The sequence below is a fragment of the Sorex araneus genome, chromosome 3, assembly GCF_027595985.1.
Source record: "Sorex araneus isolate mSorAra2 chromosome 3, mSorAra2.pri, whole genome shotgun sequence".
NCBI classification, from domain to species: Eukaryota; Metazoa; Chordata; class Mammalia; order Eulipotyphla; family Soricidae; genus Sorex; species Sorex araneus.
Window position 1 is genome coordinate 88670226 of NC_073304.1, and position 18655 is coordinate 88688880.

The following is an 18655-nucleotide window of genomic DNA, read 5'->3' on the forward strand; positions in this document are numbered from 1 at the left end:
TACTAATATGGCGACAGGGAATGCAAATGGAAGGGTGCATGGGATCTATGGTTCCTTCTCCCCTCTATAGTTTATGAAGAACACTTGTTATAAAGCCAGAATCATTGCCATCTTAAGCATGAATAGCTCTTGAGCTGCATCCTTGTTGGGGGCACAATGAAGAAAAGAGTTGCCCCCCAAAACCCACCCACATACCATCTCGGTGCTTCAGACTGGCAGGTGGTAGTTTTTTGCCATGGCTGCGGGCGTAGTCCTGAAGATTCGGGGCACTGGAGGAGCCGCCCAGCACTGTGGTGCTGAACAGCCCTGTGCACTGTGAGCCTGCAAGGCCGGGAGTGGATTAGTAGCCACGCAAAGCTGCAATTATCACAAAAAGTACACACAACTTCACAGGACAACACCAAGACACACGCAGCCACTCAGCGGCACCACTTGTAGGCCACTGTACATGACCTCAAACAGTTTTCACTAGTGCCACACTGGGCAAGCACAGGAGGTATTTTAAAGTTCTACATGGCAGATACAAGTTGCTACTACAAATACGGGATTAGTCATATTAGAGGATTTAAAGCTTCTCAAAGGGATAGACTACACTCTCCAGGATGCACTCAGAAATGCTAAGAGGAAGATTGGGCTGGAGTTTATTCAAAGGGCTAGAATATATTCTTTAAATGTGAATTCTAACCCCCAGGTTCTAACCCCAGTAACACATGGTCCCCTGAGCACCACTGGAAGTGGCTTCCCAGCACATGCTGGAAATAGTTCCCAGAAACTCCTGGGTATAGTTGGCAAAAAAAAAAAAAAGAAAGAAGAAAGAAAGAAGAAAAGAAGGAAGGAAAGAAAGAAAGAAAGAAAGAAAGAAAGAAAGAAAGAAAGAAAGAAAGAAAGAAAGAAAGAAAGAAAGAAAGAGGAAGGAAGGAAGGAAGAAGAAAGAAAGAAGGAAAGAAAGAGAAAGAGAAAACAAAAAATAAACCAAGCAAGAACAGGTAGATCTCTCTAATTTTAATTAAATTTAATTCAGTGTTCCTTATCCTGAATTTAGAGTTGAAAGAACCCAGAAATCTAGTCCATTAAAGATTTAGAAGGAAAGAACAGGATCAGATGATAGCTCAAAGAGCTGAGTTTATGCATGGCATACTGGAGGTCCAGCTTAAATCCTGGCACCAGATAACCCCTAAGTACAACCAGAAGTAACCCCCAAGCCAGGGTACTACTGTGTATTAGTCTCAGAGTACTACTGGGTATAATAAAAACAAAGAAGCAAAAGCCTAAATAAAAGTAAGAATACTGATTAAAATTAGAGACTAAGTTTGAGCACATAGCTCAAATTCCAAATTCTCCTATGTTCTAGTTCCTCCTAAGATTTTCACTGATGTATTTCCTCTTCAATCTATTGGTTGACCTTTTTTTGGTTTTATTTTGCTTTTGCTTTGGGGCCACATGCAGCTGTACTCAGGGCTTACTCCTGGGTCTAAATTCAGGGATAACTCTCCTGCTAGTGCTTGGGGACCATTATAGGGTGCCAGGGATTGACCCCAGGTCATTTTCCAGGCAAGCACCCTACTTCCTGTATTATCACTCAAGCCCCTCTTTAGGCCTTCTTACCTTACCTAAGAAACAAAATATGAATTAAAAATTTTTTAAATTTATTTATTTGGTTTTATTTACCTGGAGCAATAGCACCATGGGTAGGGTGTTTGCCTTGCACGAGGCCGACCCAGGTTCGATTCCTCCGCTTCTCTTGGAGAGCCCCGCAAGCTACTGAGAGTATCTCGCTCACACAGCAGAACCTGGCAAGCTACCCATGGTGTATTTGATATGCCAAAAACAGTAACAACAAGTCTCACAATGGACACATTACTGGTGACCGTTCGAGCAAATTGATGAGCAATGGGATGACAGTGATACAGCGATTTATTTATTTATTTATTTATTGCTTTTTGGGTCACACAAGGCATTGCTCAGGGATTACTCCTGGCTCATGCACTCAGGAATTACTTCTGGTGGTGCTCGGGGGACCATCTGGGATGTTGGGAATTGAACCCAGGTCGGCTGTGTGCAAGGCAAACATCCTACCCGCTGTCCTATCACTCCAGCCCCAATACAATAATTTTTTTAATGTATCCCTTTATTTTATTTATTTTTGTTTTTGCTTTTTGGGCCACACCCAGTGATGCTCAGGGGTTACTCCTACTTGGGGGACCGTATGGGATGCCAGAGGTTGAACCCGGGTCAGCCACAGGCAAGGCAAATGTCCTACCCTTTGTACTATCGCTCTGGCCCCTTTATTTGGTTTTTAGACCACATCAGGGGGATTACTCAGGGCTTACTCCTGGATCTGCGCTCAGGGATCACTCCTGGTCAGCTCAAGGAATCATATGTGGTGCCAGGGATCGAACCCAAGTTGGCCACATTCAAAGCAAGTGCTCTACCCACTATATAATTGTTCTAGCTTTCACTGCATCTGTTAAACTGGAAGGAATTCAGATCCTGCAGTTTATAAACACGGAAATTCAGAAGGGACCTCATTTTCTCAGAGTCATACAGCTTGTTGTGATCTAAGCTTGGCCCTAAGGATCAATTATGTTCAATCATAAAATCAATAATTACTTTTAGTCAAGAAGAAACAGAGCACTGCTTCTGTGTGAAGATCAATGCAAACAGAGGGGCCAGAGAAATAGTACAGTGGGTAGAGTGCTTGCCTTGCACGGAGCTGACCCAGGTTCAATCCCTGGCATCCTGTATGGCTCCTGAAGCTTCCCAGGAGTAATTGCTGAGTGCAGAGCCAGGAGTAATGCCTGAGTATTACCAGGTGTGATCCCCAAAACAAACAAGATAAGTACAGAAAGAAAAACATGTTAGGAGTCAGCTGATTGTAAGCAGAGCATGCCTATAATGTGCTAAGAAGAAAGTGCCCTGGTGAGCAGTAAATAAAACTCACATGTTTTTAATTTGTGCTCTCAAAAGCTATTGTCTTATAAGCCCTATGCTCAAGCAAGATAGATGCCTAGACAACTAAAGTGAGAAAAAGAAAACTCTATTGTCAGGCCAAAGAGTTAATAAAACTTTTTCTTTTGGGTTTGTTTTGGGGGGCTAAACTTGGAAGTGCTCAGGGCTTACCCCTTGCTCTGCACTCAGGGATCACTCCTGGTGGGACTCAGAGAACCATAGAGAGAGCCAGGGATCAAAACCAGGGTTGGTAAGGCAAACATCCCATCCACTGTACTATTTCTTCAGCCCCAGTTAAAAAAAATTTTTTAAAGAACTTCCAAAGCACATAAATCAGGATATATGCTATTCCAAAGATGAGGCTGGACCACAGAATGGCTCAAAGTGCTGAGCACTTGCTTTACATGTAGGAAGCCTGGGTTCAATCCCTGATACTGCAGAGTCCCCTGAGCACCACCAGGAGTAGGACCCCAGTACTGCCAGGTGGGGCCCCAACACCCAAAATAAAACAAGACAAATATGAAGCCAAGAACAGAGTTGTGAAACCTTGGTCTTCTCTCCTACAGTAGCCAATGAAGGCAGACTGAGCAGGAAGGAACCACATCAACCCCCAAATTTGTGGGATTTGTCCCTTTACTTATAAATCTACACTAACACCCTTAATATTCATAAAGGAGATGGATTAAGTGGGAAAGAGGCCAGCTGCCTTCAAGCCCACAAAGGCAGGGTCATGGTTGGATGTTTACCACTGCTCTTTTTGCATCAACTTCTAGCTTTCATGCTCAAACAGGCTCTAGAATGGGGTTTTGGAAAGTAAAAAGTTTCACAAAATAGGCTGCTTTCTTCAGAGAGGCTGAAACTAGCAGGCCCTATCACAGACCACACTGAGTTTTGTTCTTAACTTTCTCCTCCGAGTAATTCCCTACCCATCCTACACATCTAGACCCTGGCATATGTCTGAGGATGACCCATCTCTCTTCCTACCACAGTCTGTAAACCAGTCCCACAGCTGTGCCCCTGACTTGATCATGACAGCACTCTCAGTTGGGTCGAATATACCGATTCTCTTCTCCTAGCCTACTTGAATCCTATTCTTTACAAGGACTTCTGGGAAGAAAAGTTTATGTCACAGTTCTATGCATTTGCCACTATTTTTCATGCCCCAAATCATCTTGCATTTCTGGGATCTAGATGGCAACTTGTTCCCATAAAGTAGCCAGGAAAGCTACCAAATCTTTCCCTCACTTGCTGGCCTAAATGCTAATTATATAGGGGCTAAGAAATTGAGTATCATGGAAAAGGGTTAAAAAAAGGAACAAAGTAGAAGGAATAATAAGACATGACAAAAAGGCAGAGGGCTAAGTCCACACCCCACACAATTGTCTCTAAGCATCAGTTCTAGCAGCTAGTTCACAAGGCACTAGATTCAAAGAAAACCCCTCCCAAGGATCACTCCCCACCTCCCCCAAAATACAATACCCTCTGAGGCTTGGTCCTTCCTGCAGTCTGCGTTCTTAGGAAGGGTTGAATGATGTTCTCCACCCCTCTCCAGGAATCAAAAATATCAAGAGACACTCTCTTAAATCCTGAGAGAAGCCTCTGCCACTACACCAGTCTCAGGTTTGTCCCTCAATTTTCAGAAAGGAAGGAAAAAAATGACAGGATTAGGAAAGAATGAAGGAAAGGGTCTTGAAAGTAAAAGGGCTAGAGTAGAATTGTAATAAATATAGGCCTTAGAGGAAGAAGTTCTCCAAAAGAGTACTATGACACTTAAAAGACTCACAAGTACCTCTATTTATTACTCTGTCTCTTTTAACTCTGAAGATTCACAGTCTCCATAGCCACTTAAGGTCTGGGTTAGACTGGAGGGACAGATAAGGAATGAGAAAGAAAGACCCCCCCACGCCAAAATCCCTTTAGCCAGAGAAACAGGAGCTAGTGTAGAAAACCCAAGATACAAGCTACAGAGGGCGCAGGGGTTAAGGCTTCTGTCTTGCATGCTTCCAGACCCCAGTTTGATCCCTGCCATCTCATGGTCTCCCGAGCACCACCTAGGAGGAGCCCTTGAGCACAGATCCAGGAGCAGCCCTGGTATACCACCAGGTGTGGCCCCAACCTTTCCCCACTTCCTCTAAAAGAGAAAAAGTACCAAAAGGCAATCTTCCTGAAAAGGAAATAATCATACATTATCTTCCAATTTACTTTCCCTAGTCCCACTGACTGCTCCATTGACTTACCCCAATTCCCATAACCAAGGTTTCTCACACACACCAAAAAAAATCTTTTAAGAACAGACAGACACCCCCTTCCAACATCAGGCAAGAGAGGCTGGAAAGCCTTACCAAGGCCACTCTGCTTCATCTCTGTCGGTGGGCGTGAGGATGAAAAGAGCCGGTAGCCACCGGGTCTTGAGGATGAAGTCTCAGAGAGCACCTGGAGAAAAAGAACCTGTATCATCATCTGTCATCTCCACCAAGAAGTTTAAAACCCAGGTCCTGAATTCCTGCCCCTATAAAGTCAAGCAGTGTCAAAAAGTTGGGAGAAATCACAGGGTTTTTAGTAGTGAAGAATGAAAAGGAAAGATTGTCCTTTGTGGAGGAACTGACAAGAAAATCCTTTTACACTAGAAGATACTTCTATTTCCAAAATGCCTTTCCCCATATCCCTCCCACTCCAAACCTGAGAAATCATTATTCAACCATTCTCAGTACTCAGCAGAGCAGGATTCCTTAGCTTTCTCATTCCTCAGCACTGAGAAAGCCCACTACCATCATTTGGCAACAGTAAGAAATAAAGTCTGGCCACTCTCTCCCTTCTTTCCAGGGGACAGCTATTAGTAGTCACGGCTAAGTTTGAAACAAGAGCCCTTCCTTCTTTCCGGGGGACATGGAATAGATTTCTAAAAAGTGCCCAGTCATACAACCCCACCCTCTAACCCACCTAGTCAGGGTTCTATGTCTAGATCCCAAAAGGCAAAGACACAGTCAGAAAAGAAAGATGAGGTAGGGAGGGACACCTGTGTGCAGGACGCCAGGTGAGTGGTGGACACAGCTCGGGGCTGTAGGCCGATGGTTGGGGAAGGCCGGGGGAGGTCTCCTGACCTCCTGCGGCGCCGTCCCCGTAAGGGGATCAGGTCCAGGTTCCCCGTGCACTGCATGTTCATGACCTGCAATTACACCAGTTGGAAAGCCGGTCATGGCTCCTTTAAACCTTAGGCTCCCAAAAGCCCCAGTGCCTTTTGTGAAAAGCTAGTAATAGTGCTAGTAAAGATGATGACTTAGGGCACAGCTGACAGGAAGTTCACAGATCTGACATTCCAAAAACATCTAAAGTGAGATGAGAAGATGAAAGGAAGAAATAAGAGGAGGTGTTGCTGTGGATAAAACTGCCAGTGCCTTTACTTAAAGAACAAAGAGAGGAAATAGTAATGTCAAAAGACTGTGTGACTGGGCCAGAGAGACAGTACAGCAGGTTAGGTGTTTTCTTCAATTCCTGGTACCACATATGGTCCCCCAAGCCTGCCAGGAGTGATCCCTGAGTGCAGAGCCAAGGTAAGCCCTGAGCATTTCTGGGTGTGGCCCAAAGCAAACAAACAAGAAAACCCAAAAGACTGTGTGTGTGACTAAGGAGCAGAGAGCTTTTCTTGCACAACTTAGGAGCATATCCTGGGCAATCCTCATCCTGGATGAGCCATGATATTGGAAGCACAATCAACTGAAAGAAAGGCATGTGATTATAAAAAGAAGCTTCTTGTAGGCCTAATAAAGAAGTTACCATCAAGTTAAACAGACGATACACAGAGAACCCTCAAAAAGAGGGGGATAAGCACCACTGTGCCAGAGAGACTGCCAGGCCACATGAATAGAGACAGATATTTAGATGTAGAGGAGCAGTTTACTGAAAGAAAATTATAGGTCATCTGACCATTTGCTCTATTCTCGGTAGTCTGTAGGGTACAGCACACTATGTATACTAAATTAACTTGCACCTCAAAGAGAAAATGATACACTTACCACTTAAAGAACTTCTGAGTTTTACAACTTCAAATCCTCCTTAAATTATCGGGAATAAAAGGGTAATTCCACAGGGAGATGGCAGTTTGTCTTCTCAGCTTTCTCCAAAATCTGAGCAATAACCCCCTGACTACACCTATATAAGCTAGTAACAGAGTCTTGTAGAATATCCCTGAAATAGACCCAATTCCTTTAAGACAGGGAGTTGTCCCAGAGTCATGTGAATAGATTAATGTATGAAAACAAACAAAAATCAGATAGTCTCTCAGGCAGGGATATATCAAGGGGCCAAATGGGAAATAATCTTTTCAGGAAGAAAAGATCAAACCCCCTAGGGCAGTTGACTGGAAATAATGTTATATTTACAACAGTTCCCTCTTCTAGGCTAAAGAACCAGTATCAAGGATAATTGAGCACAGGCTCCAGCAAATAAACCTCATCAAAACAAAAGAAAGATAGAATTTCAGGCCTGATTATCTCTTCTGGGATGACAGTACAAATAACCCTGGAGGGGTTAAAGTGACAGGTATTTGTTCTTGTCTGAACAAGAACAAATTACTTTAAGCCAAAGGAACAAAGAAATAGAGTCCGACCTTTTATACCATGTGTATGATTATTTTTACCATTTACTGAGCATCTATGAGGTGGATATAATTTATGATGGAAATATGCGAGGTTTGAAGTTACCTGTCCAAGGTCACACAACTTCTAAGTACCAGACTGAGATTTTTAGCTCAGAGTTCATGCTGTTCCTACTATATTTCCTTCCAAAGAACTGCCTTTTCATTTTCATCCAGAGACCTCCTCCTCAAGCTCATCTCTTAAAATCCTTATCTCTCAGGTACCTCTCACTGGCATGTCTTTTAATCTCAGAAGTAGCAACAGCTTAAAGAAGCTTTATTGGGAGACCAGCTGTGAAAGAGAGATTAAGTAAAACATATCTATCAGGGCCAGGAGGACTCTGCTTAAGGCCCCAAGAATCCGCCATCCCCAAGGAGATTCAGAAGAAAGATGGAAATTGTCCTATGAGCGCTTTTCCCATTTCTTTCTCCCAAGCCTTCCCGTTACCTCCATGGAGCCGGCTTTTCTGTTACGAATGAGGGGCGATCTCCTGGGGAGGCCAGGGCCTTCAGGGGGCTGGGGTGACGTCTGCAATGCCCGGTCGGCCTCATCGGGTGCCTTCCCTGGACACAGGTTCTCCATGCTGCCTTGGTCTGTTTTCATCTCCACATTCTATTCAACAACAGAAACAGATAGGAGAGATGGCTCAAACTCCCCAATCCTGAAGCTTTTTGTGTTGTTTCCATGTTTCCCACCACTGGGTCCCTGAATTCCCTAGTCCCCCACCCCAGAATTCTGACCCACCTCAGAAGAGGCTGGACGGAACCCATAGCCAGTGGGCGCGCTGCCTTCTTCTTCCACACCTTTCACACCAGGGCTGAAGTGCAGCTCCACATGGAACCGCTCCTCTGAGAAGGGATCCTATGGGGTGATGCCAGATAAAGAGGGTATTTGAAAAGCTGGATATAGTGGTGGGAGACCAGGTGAGACAAGAGAGAGGGACGCCCAATGGTGTATCTTCCCAGGGCTGAGATTTCAAGGTCTAGGGCTGATCTATCATTTGTATTTTGATTTTTGTTTTCTTTTCTTTGGGAATGGGAGGGTGGACTTAGCAGTACTAAGGGCTTACTCCTGTCTCTATGCTCAGGAATTACTCTCAGCAGTACTCGGGGACCATATAGCATGCCAGGATCAAACCTGAGTGCAAGGCAAACGCCCTACCCTATCTCTCCAGTTCTAGAGCTGACTGTGATTTGTTATTACAGGATCCTCATTCTCTCACTTCCAACATTTGCAATTTACACTCACGTGACTTTCTAACTTCCAATTCTGCAACTCTCCTCCATCTCACAATAATTTAGTGCACGCAAAAGCATACCTAAAGATATCTTGTGAGGCTGGGGAGTAGTACAGAGGGTTGGGTCCTTGCCCTAGATACAGCCATACCCAAATTAAATTCCCAACACCACAGATGGCTCCCCAAAGTACTACCAGGAGTAATTCCTGAGCACTGAGCCAGGAGTAAGCCCTGTAAGCCCTGATCACCTCTGGTTGTTGCCCCCAAGTCATATATGTATATATGTATATATATATATGCTGGCTGGAGAAATAGTTCAATGAACTGAGCACATGCTTTGCACAAAGAAGGCCCAGACTTGATTCCTGGCTCTACATATGGTCCCCCTAGCACTGCCAGGAGTGATCCCCAACAATAGAGCAAGGAGTACCCCTGAGAGCTGCTAGTTGTGGCTTCAAAACAAACAAACAAACAAAAGATGTATTTGTAGGACCAGGGAGGTGGCTCAGTGACAGAACATATGCCTCCAAATGTGAGGCCCTGAGAATCAATGTTCAAATGAAGAATCATGTAAATACCTTCCCAAGTTCCATATCTCCCTAGTGCCAGAACTAATGCCATGTTTTCCCTCTGGATCAGTGGCATCCTGTAACATCATTCTGTTCTAGCAAGAACCTTTTGGATACTAGGTCTTGCTGTGCCTAATTGCCTGGATTCTATTAATTCTAAGGATAAGAGAGTTGGGTATTTTTGGTTTTATTTTTTGGGGTTTTTTTTCCTTCACTAGAAAGGGATAGAAGAGAAAGAAGAGGCCTCTTCTCACCCTACCCGATGAGCTCCTCACCCGTGTGTTGTCCTCATAAAGCATGATAACAATCTGCGTCATGTAGTTGAGTTCTGAAATGGCACTAAGATATGCCAATGCCCGCTGCCACTGTGCATCCTTGGTCTCCTACCAAACAAAAGAAAACATGAGCCAAAGACCAAGGATAAGGGAGTTAGGTAGTGGACAGGGAAACAAAGAGAACAGAGAAAGTTTGCAGTGAGAGAGAAGTAGGAGGAAAATATAAGAATGGTGGGGAAGGATGTCCACAGGCTGAAGGAGGCAGGAGCCTTACATCAAGAAGTCCCCCATAACGGAAGACACTGAGGAGGGAGTGAACGTGGCTTTCACTGGTGAAATACAGTCTCGTTCGAACGTGGCGACCTGGAGATAGCACTCCTCGGGAGTACCTGAGATTAACAGCTAAATCACTTAACAATGTCAGATAATCCAGTCCCACCCCTCCGCAGCCCTGCTCCTCCCATCTCTAAACCTCTCCTTTCCTGCCCAGGACACCTTCTATACTTGATTCCCCTAGCTATCCCAGCCTGGATGCCCGAGCAGACTCCCTGACAAGCCCCTCCCTCCATCCAGCACCCCTCCCAGCCCTCCCTCACAGGGGATGCAGCTTGTTGACAGACTCATCCTCGTGGGTTCTTTGTAGGTCAAGTAGTATCTTTCGCAACAGTGGAAGACAGAAGCCCACAGCAATTTCCAGTTTCTCTTCCCGACTGATCCCGTACTCCTAGGGGTCACAGGCCAGGGATAAGTACCTCCATGAATCTTGTTCTCCTCTTGTCTCACATTCCCAAGCCCAAGATCATGCCTGTCTTTACCTCAGGTCGAGGGCTTTCTTTCATTTGGTTTTTGGGTCACACCCAGCAATAATCAGGGGACTCTGCACTCAGGAATCATTCTTGGTGGTTCTTGGGACCATATGGGATACTGGGGATAGAACCCAGGTTGGCCATGTGCAAGGCAAGCACCCTCCCTTCTGTAGAATCTCTCCAGCCCCCAGGTTACTTTCATAACAGTCGTATTCCCCCTCTCCAGGTGCTATGAGCTGGCCTCCTGAAAAAGGATCCACTTATTCAGAGTGAGCATGGACCCTCAGAATTCTGGGAACTCAACTAATTTGTTCTTTGAGTTTCTTTTCCCTGGTTTCTGCTTCCCCTTCTATTCCTCCCCAGCCAGGCTAGATCCTATTCAAGACACACCTGGGGAATAACCACATCGGCTAGTGCTTTGGAGAGACGGAGCAACTCTGCTGTGCCTTGAAGCGCCAGACTTCCATTGTGCTGCACATCATACTTGACACAGTCATAGATGTCAGGGATCTTACTGATATCATAGCGTCCACTCTTCTGCCGAAAGTCACGTTCTAACTTGCTCCAACGCTGGAGCATTAGCTCTAGTGTTTCACTGTGATAGAGTTGCAGGTCTGGAAGGAAGAAGAATAGTCAGAGAGAGCCCCCTGACCATCCAGCTTTTTTGGGGGGGCAGCTGACAGGGGCATACCTGGCAGTGCTCAGGACTTACTTCTAACTCTGTGCTCAGGGATCGCTCCTATTGGGATTTGAGGGACCATCAGCCACATGCAAGGCAAGCACCCTATTCACTGTACTATCGCTCCAGCCCCAAGAGAGCCAACAATTTTACCTCTAACAAGAGATCCTACTAAATCTGAAGTAGATTTAGAGAGATGAGAATGTATTGTTGAGGACAAATAGGAAAGGACACAGTAGTACCCATCCATACCTGAAACCTTGAAGGGAAGATAGTAGCATTCATACCCACCTACCGACCTGGGGTCCTGCATCCGCTCCCGGATCTGGTGGGTGAGGTTTTCAATCAGGGCAAATACCTGATCACAGACCTTCACAGGATTCTGAATGACAGCCATAGAGTTGAGCAGGGATGTACTTCCAGTGGGAGCCAGCTATGGGGATCAGAGAGAAGAAAAACATGGTAAGTTTGTTGTCATTGCCCAGATTCTGGTGAGCTTATTAGAAACAACAAAACATGTTTTTTTGGCTCACTCTAATGAGCACCCTGGTCTCTGAACATAATAGCAGTTCTAGGGCATTCAGATGAAGACAGATTTGTAGCACAATAATCTAAGAAGTGCTGATCTTAAGGAGTCTTGTTTTTGTGGGGGGTCACACCCGGCAATGCACAGGGGTTACTCCTGGCTCTGCACTCAGGAATCACCCCTGGCGGTGCTCAGGGGACCATATGGGATGCTGGGATTCGAACCCGGGTCGGCCGCGTGCAAGGCAAACGCCCTACCCTCTGTGCTATTCCTCCAGCCCCTGATCTTAAGGAGTCTTAAAGTCCAAGGCTGGAGAGAGAATAAAGGGGTTTAGGCTCTTGCCTTGCATGCAGCCAACCCTAGTTCAATCTAGAGTCTAGTTTGAACTAGATCTAGTTCAATGCTGAGGGTCCATGCTCACTCTATATCTCTGGTCTATATAATAGTCACCCAAGCACTATCAGGAGTAATTCCTGAGCACAGAGCTAGGAGTAATTTATACAACAGTGTGAACCACTTAGTATCACTGAGAAACCACTAACATGGTTAAAGTAGAGAAGAGGAAGGAGGGGAAGGATAATCTATCATAAATAAGGATCTGCCATTGTCTAAGGGCCAAAGAAAAGTACAGGGATTAAGACCCATGCCTTGCTTATGACTGACCCTGGTAGGATCCCTCAAACCACCAAGGAGGCCCAGGTAATCCCCACCATTGTAGAGCTGCACCAGCTTCTGCATTCTTAGGTTCTTGCCACCAATCTAGGTAGTGGAAAATCACTCAGAGGAGCCCCCAGGCCTATTAAACACCCTTGGCAATGCCCCTTAACAAACAAACAACAGCAATGTCATGGGGACAGAGAGATAGTCCAACAGGATGAGCATACACTTTTCAAGCAGGAGACCCTGGGTTTGATTGCCATGCTTCATGGTATCCTGAGTACAAAGCCAGGAGTAGCCCCTGAACACCATCAGGTATGACCAAAAAAAAAAAAAAATCACTGGGCCAGAAAGACAGTTCAGTGGGTAAGGTGCTTGCCTTGCACATACCCAACCTAGGTCTAATTCCTATGACCACATATGGTCCCCTGATCCTCACCAGGAATGATCCCTGAATACAGAACTAGGAGTGAGCCCTGAGCACATCCTGACCCCCAAACAAAATAACAAACAAAAATCATTGTGTAGGAAGTTTCTCATCCATGGCTCATTTGTAGGTCCCAAGGATATTCTATGAGAGCCAGGGGTGAAAATATGTAAACAGGAGGACATGGCACAGGAGGAGACCAACTGCTAGGACAGGGAGGCCACAAGAGAGAAAGGCTAAAAGGAGCCCATAGTGGAAAACCCATATAGGAGAAACACTGATCTAGAATATGACAGCGAGTTAATTAAGGCATTTATCCATAGGAGAAAGAATAATGTTAGATTATTGCATCCCCTATAGTTAATACTGTGAGATAATATTCTATAGAGTTACATTCTGGGTTCCAGACTTCTTGGGTTAAAGTTGGGTTACCTTGGACCCTCTGCGCCTAAAGACTTTGATTCCAGAGCTCTAACACATTCGGGCATCCAGCGCAGCATCTAATAGCAATGCACTGGGACTGTGAACTGGGCTACAACTCTGTGCTGCCCAGGGGTGGATTTTTTCCTCCCCACCCTGTCTTCCTGCACGGAAAATGGTGGGTTGGCGGCACCCACGTGGCAGGCGCCATCTTCTAAGACTCCAAACCCAGAGGTATTCGGTTTTTACTCTTGGGGCTCCCAGGAACTCATGGGAAGGGGGCGTAACCGGCGCGCCCTCGGCCCAGATAAATCCGGAGCCTCTGAGCGTGAAGCGGACCCTCTGCACCTAAAGACTTTGACTCCAGAGACTTCTTATAGCAATGGACTGGGACTGTGAGCTGGGCTATGCAATTTCTGGTAGAATTTTCCCTGGACTTTATACAGAAATCCAAAGTCGCGCGGACGCGACATTTATAATTGTCAGCAATATGAAACGGTTCCTTCTGAACAGGTCTGACTTGCGGGGGGGAACTCCAAATAATAACAGTAAGTTTTTGTTGAAATATTGAAGGTTATTAATGTAGCAGCCACCTCTCTGGACTGGGAACTAAGCAAAAGCCCCATGCTGGCCGACGCGGCGTGGTGTACACCATACTATGAGGCGCGGAAGGGGGATGAGGGGGAAAAAAAAAAGGGAAAAGGAAAAAGGAAAAAAAAGAGAGTTATGTACTTGTAGCAGTGGGGCTACATATCTCTTCATTCTCAGCAATGGAAAACTAATTATCAAATGCTTCCTTGGTAGTAGGTCTGTCTCTCTTGGGTGGAAACTCCAACAACTATAGTGAATTTTGTGTTGAATTATGGAATGTAATCAAGGTAAAGAGAAAATGAAGTGAAATTCTTTAGTTATACAGTAGGGGGTAGGGGGTGGGGGCGGGGGGTATACTGGGGTTTTTGGTGGTGGAATATGGGCACTGGTGAAGGGATGGGTGTCTGAATATTGTATAACTGAGACATAAACCTGAGAACTTTGTAACTTTCCACATGGTGATTTAATAAAAAGTTAAAAAAAATACAAACTAAAATAAATAAATAAATAAATAAATAAATAAATAAATAAATAAATAAATAAAGTTGGGTTACCTTGAAAAAGTGGCATAAAATCTAAGCCTAGACTTTCTAGCTGTAAAATGGGGTAAAAGTAGTACAAATTCATAGTTCTTGTGGTGGATTAGAGATAACATTAATTATTTGACACCATTCCCTTCCTTTAAATCCAGGCTGGCCTCTTTGCTTTTTTTGGGGGGGGTCACACCTGGAGATGCACAGAGGTTACTCCTGGCGGTGCTCAGGGGACCATATGGGATGCTGGGAATCGAACCCGGGTCGACCGCGTGCAAGGCAAATGCCCTACCCGCTGTGCTATTGCTCCAGCCCCCAGGCTGGCCTCTTAACCAAAATTTTAAAAAAATTTAAAAAGCAATAAAATAAGGTGGGACCAGAGATATAGTAAAGAGGTTAAGGTGCTTGCCTTTCACTTGTCCAACCAACCCCAGTTCAATCTCTGGTACCTCTTATAGTCCCCCAAGCACACCAAGAGTGATCCCTGAGCACAGAACCAGGAGTAAAGTATTAGCATAGCCTGGTGTGGTTCAAACCCCAACTCTCTCCTGCTCAAAACAAAGGAATAAAGTAATGTTGAGTTACTTTTGCTGGGAGCTTTTACCTTTGGAAGAATCCTAAGTGACTTTTTGTTTTTTTAGGTTTGGGGCTACCCACATTAGTGCTCAGAGACTATTTCTGGCTCTGTGCTCAGGGTTACTTCTGGAAATGCTCAGGAAAACCAGATGTGGTGGTGGGGATCAAAGTCAGGGCAGATGCAAGGAGACTGCCTTCACACCTGTACTGTCTCTTCAGCCAACTAACTAATTGATGTTTTAAGAAGTCAAGCTATGAGGGACCAGAGAGATAGTACAGCAGGTAGGATATTTGCCTTGCATGCGGCAGACCAAGATTCTATCCCTGCATCCCATATGGTCCCCAAGCACTTCCAGGAATGATTCCTGAATGCAGAGCCAGGAGTTACCCTTGAGCATCGGCGAGGTGTGGTCCCAAAACAAAACAAAATAAGAAGTCAGCTACAAGACAGAGAGATAGAACTCAATTGGCTAGAGTGCATGTTTTGCATATGGAGGCCTGAGTTTAATCCCTGACACTTCATGGTCTCCCAAGCATCAAATAAATCCTGAACACCTAGCCAGGAGTCATTTTTTAGCATCCCTGGGTATGGCCCCAAAATAAAAACAAAAGCAGTTATGCTACAAATTAGAGAAATCACATAGAGAAAACATGTGGAAAAAACAACTAAGACCACAGAGATACCCTGAAAAGAAAGAGAGTGCAGTCTTCCCAGATGACCATCCCAGTTACAGTCAGAGTACCAGTCAACATTCAGGAAATTTCAGGAAAAGACCCAAGTAAGACCCATTCAGCTAGAACTATAGGACTATATAGGAGAATGAAATGGCTGTTGTGTTAATTAGCTGAACTTGGGGATAGTTTTTTCATGAAGCAACAGATAGGTGAAACATCTTTTCCATGGGTCTTGTGTTTTGGAAATGAAAATTTTTGGATTTTAGGGAAGTAATACAGTGCATACACTATATGTCATACAGCAATACCTTCAGTATAAACAGACATATAATGAAACTAAAGGCATCTTTAAGGGTGAAACACCAATCTCCAAGCAATTGGAAACAAACATAAACAAATGAGACTACATTAAACTAAGAATCTTCTGCACCTCAAAAGAAACAGTGACCAAAATATAGAGAGCCCATGGAATGGGAAAAATTATTCACCCAGTACACATCAGATAAGGGGTTAATATTCAGGATATACAAGACATTGGTAGAACTCTACAAGAAAAAAACCCTCTAACCCCATCAAAAAATGGAGAAGAAATAAAGAGAAACTTCCTCAGAAAAGAAATACAAATGGCCAAAAAGCACATGAAAAATGCTCTACATCACTAATCATCAGGGAAATGCAAATCAAAACAACAATGAGATACCATCTTACACCACTGAGACTGGCACACATCAAAATAAAGAAGAACAAGCAGTGCTGGCATGGAGGTGGAAAGAAAGGGACTCTCAGTCATTGTTGGTGGAAATAATGACTAGTCCAGCCATTTTGGAAAACAATATGGGCATTCCTCAAAAAACTAGATATAGAGCTTCCATATGACCCAGCAATACCACTTCTGAGAATATATCCCTGGGGAGCAAAAGAGCACAGTAGAAATGACATCTGCACCCATATGTTCATTGCAGCACTGTTCACAATAGTCAGAATCTGGAAACAACCCAAGTGCCCAAGAACAGACGACTGGTGAAAGAAACTTTAGAAAATCTATACAATAGAATACTATGCAACTATTAGAAAAGATGAAGTCATGAAATTTGCCTATAAGTGGATGGACATGAAGAGTATCATGCTAAGTGAAATGAGTCAGAAAGAGCGGGACAGGCATACAAAGATTGCACTCATCTGTGGAACATAAAGATAAATATAATATAAAGCACTCATGTGTAGAATATAAAATATAGTAATATGAGACTAACACCCAAGGACAGTAGAGACAAGGACTAGGAGGATTGCTCCACAGTTGACAGCCTGCCTCATGTACTGGGGGAGAAGGCAACTGGGAAAGCAAAGGGACCACCAATCCAATAATGGTTGAAGGGATGGATCACTGGGGAGGAAGATGTGTGCTGAAAGTAGACAAAGAACCAAACATGATGACCTCTCAGTATCTGTATTGCAAGCCATAATGCGCAAAAGTACAGAAAGAATATAAAGGAAAGTGGGCATATAAAGGCATATACCATAAAGGCTATGGGTGGGGTGAGGTGGGCTGGGAATGGTGGCAGAGATACTGGAGACATTTGTCGTAGAAAATGTACACTGGTGGAGGGATGGGTGTTTGATCATTGTATGACTGAAACTCAATCATGAAAGCTTTGTAACTATATCTTATGGTGATTTAATTAAAAATAAACAAAATTTTTTAAAGCAAATAAATAAAAATCAGTGAATTTTATAATATTCATATGTATCAAAAAGTGCACAGATCAACAGTAACAGTCAATGAAATTTCACAAAGTGAGCAATCATGTATAATTATTACCAGGTCAAGAAATCTGAGTGTATTTCTAGCACCCAGAAATTCCTTCCAATATATAACATCTCATTACATATTTTGAGTTTTAAAATCAATTGATTGGGGCTGGAGAGATAGCACAGCGGGTAGGGCGTTTGCCTTGCACGCGGCCGACCCCGGTTCAAATCCCAGCATCCCATATGGTCCCCTGAGCACCGCCAGGGGTAATTCCTGAGTGCAGAGCCAGGAGTAACCCCTGTGCATCGCCAGGTGTGACCCAAAAAGCAAAAAAAAAAAAAAAAAAATTAAAATCAATTGATTTATTTTGGCCTGGTTTTGAGATTATTATAATTTGAATCATACTTAAAAAAATATAGACACATCAATATTTCTGTAGAATGCTCATATGAATACTTATACTTAATGAATAAAATAAGGATTAGAAATAGTGTTATGACAATTCATGTCAGTTTTTCCAGCCAAATGAATTTTTGGTGCCAAACATGATAATTTTTTGAATTTCTGAAATGTTTCAGAGATTATGGAGCCATAACTATTGCAAGTGGTAATGGTCAAATAAGATAAGTAGAAAGCATGTAAAATGGTATTTGGCATAGAGTAAGTACCATAATTTAACATCGTTAGAATTCCAGGAATTTGGGATCCAGAATACAAAGACAGGAAGAGTCTGACCTGATCATAATCCTCAGGGCCAAAAGTTGAATCCTGCTGCAAAATATGGTGGAGCCGAGCCTTCACCCGATGCTGGCAGCTGCTCAAGGAGTCACCATCACTGTCCAGGAGCCCATTCATGTTGGCACTTTTCACCATTTGTACCAAAATGGGTGTCAGCTCCCCTTCTAAAGCCAGAAGACCCTGGAGGAGAAGCACAAAATCCACTAGTTACCCTCTGAATCTAGTTGCCCTAGTCTGAGACTGCCCCAGAGATCAGATGAATGTGGCTGGGAGAGGTGGAGCCTAGGTCAAGAGGCCCGTTCAGGCTCATTATTCTCAGCACATTTTCAGTAGAAGGAAAGGGGCTCAGGCACAGAAAAGACACTGAAATTTCCTACCAAGTTCTCCCAGTTCTCTGCTTCTCTACCTAATGGAAGCTGTGGCTGTATGAGGACTGTGTGTACCTTGGCAAAGGCAGCAGCAGTCATCTGGACCCGTCCCTCATCAGAGGCATAGATCTTGAGATCATGGCGGAAAGTGCTGTGGAGACGCAGCAATCCACAGCCGGGGAAACCTGCATAGTCACCTGAAGGCAAAGGGTAGACTAGAAATAAACTACTATAAAATAAATTGC

The 18655-nt window shown here is 44.2% G+C and overlaps 1 protein-coding gene across 21 annotated transcripts in view; it reads right to left on the reverse strand.

Moving 5' to 3' along the window:
• PPIP5K1 (diphosphoinositol pentakisphosphate kinase 1) overlaps positions 1–18655 on the reverse strand; it is a 43734-nt gene that overhangs the window by 14121 nt on the left and 10958 nt on the right. For 11 of the 21 annotated variants that reach the window (XM_055129893.1, XM_055129895.1, XM_055129896.1 and 8 more), the window contains 12 exons: positions 18486–18607; positions 18040–18222; positions 11441–11582; positions 10861–11084; positions 10261–10388; positions 9939–10053; positions 9665–9772; positions 8328–8444; positions 8031–8195; positions 5966–6115; positions 5292–5382; positions 196–321 (listed from right to left, as the gene is read on the reverse strand). In XM_055129893.1, coding sequence (XP_054985868.1) covers positions 196–321; positions 5292–5382; positions 5966–6115; positions 8031–8195; positions 8328–8444; positions 9665–9772; positions 9939–10053; positions 10261–10388; positions 10861–11084; positions 11441–11582; positions 18040–18222; positions 18486–18607 — 1671 coding nt within the window. The remainder of the gene's footprint in view (positions 1–195; positions 322–5291; positions 5383–5965; positions 6116–8030; positions 8196–8327; positions 8445–9664; positions 9773–9938; positions 10054–10260; positions 10389–10860; positions 11085–11440; positions 11583–18039; positions 18223–18485; positions 18608–18655) is intronic. The other 10 variants (XM_055129908.1, XM_055129905.1, XM_055129901.1 and 7 more) reach the window with 5 other exon arrangements.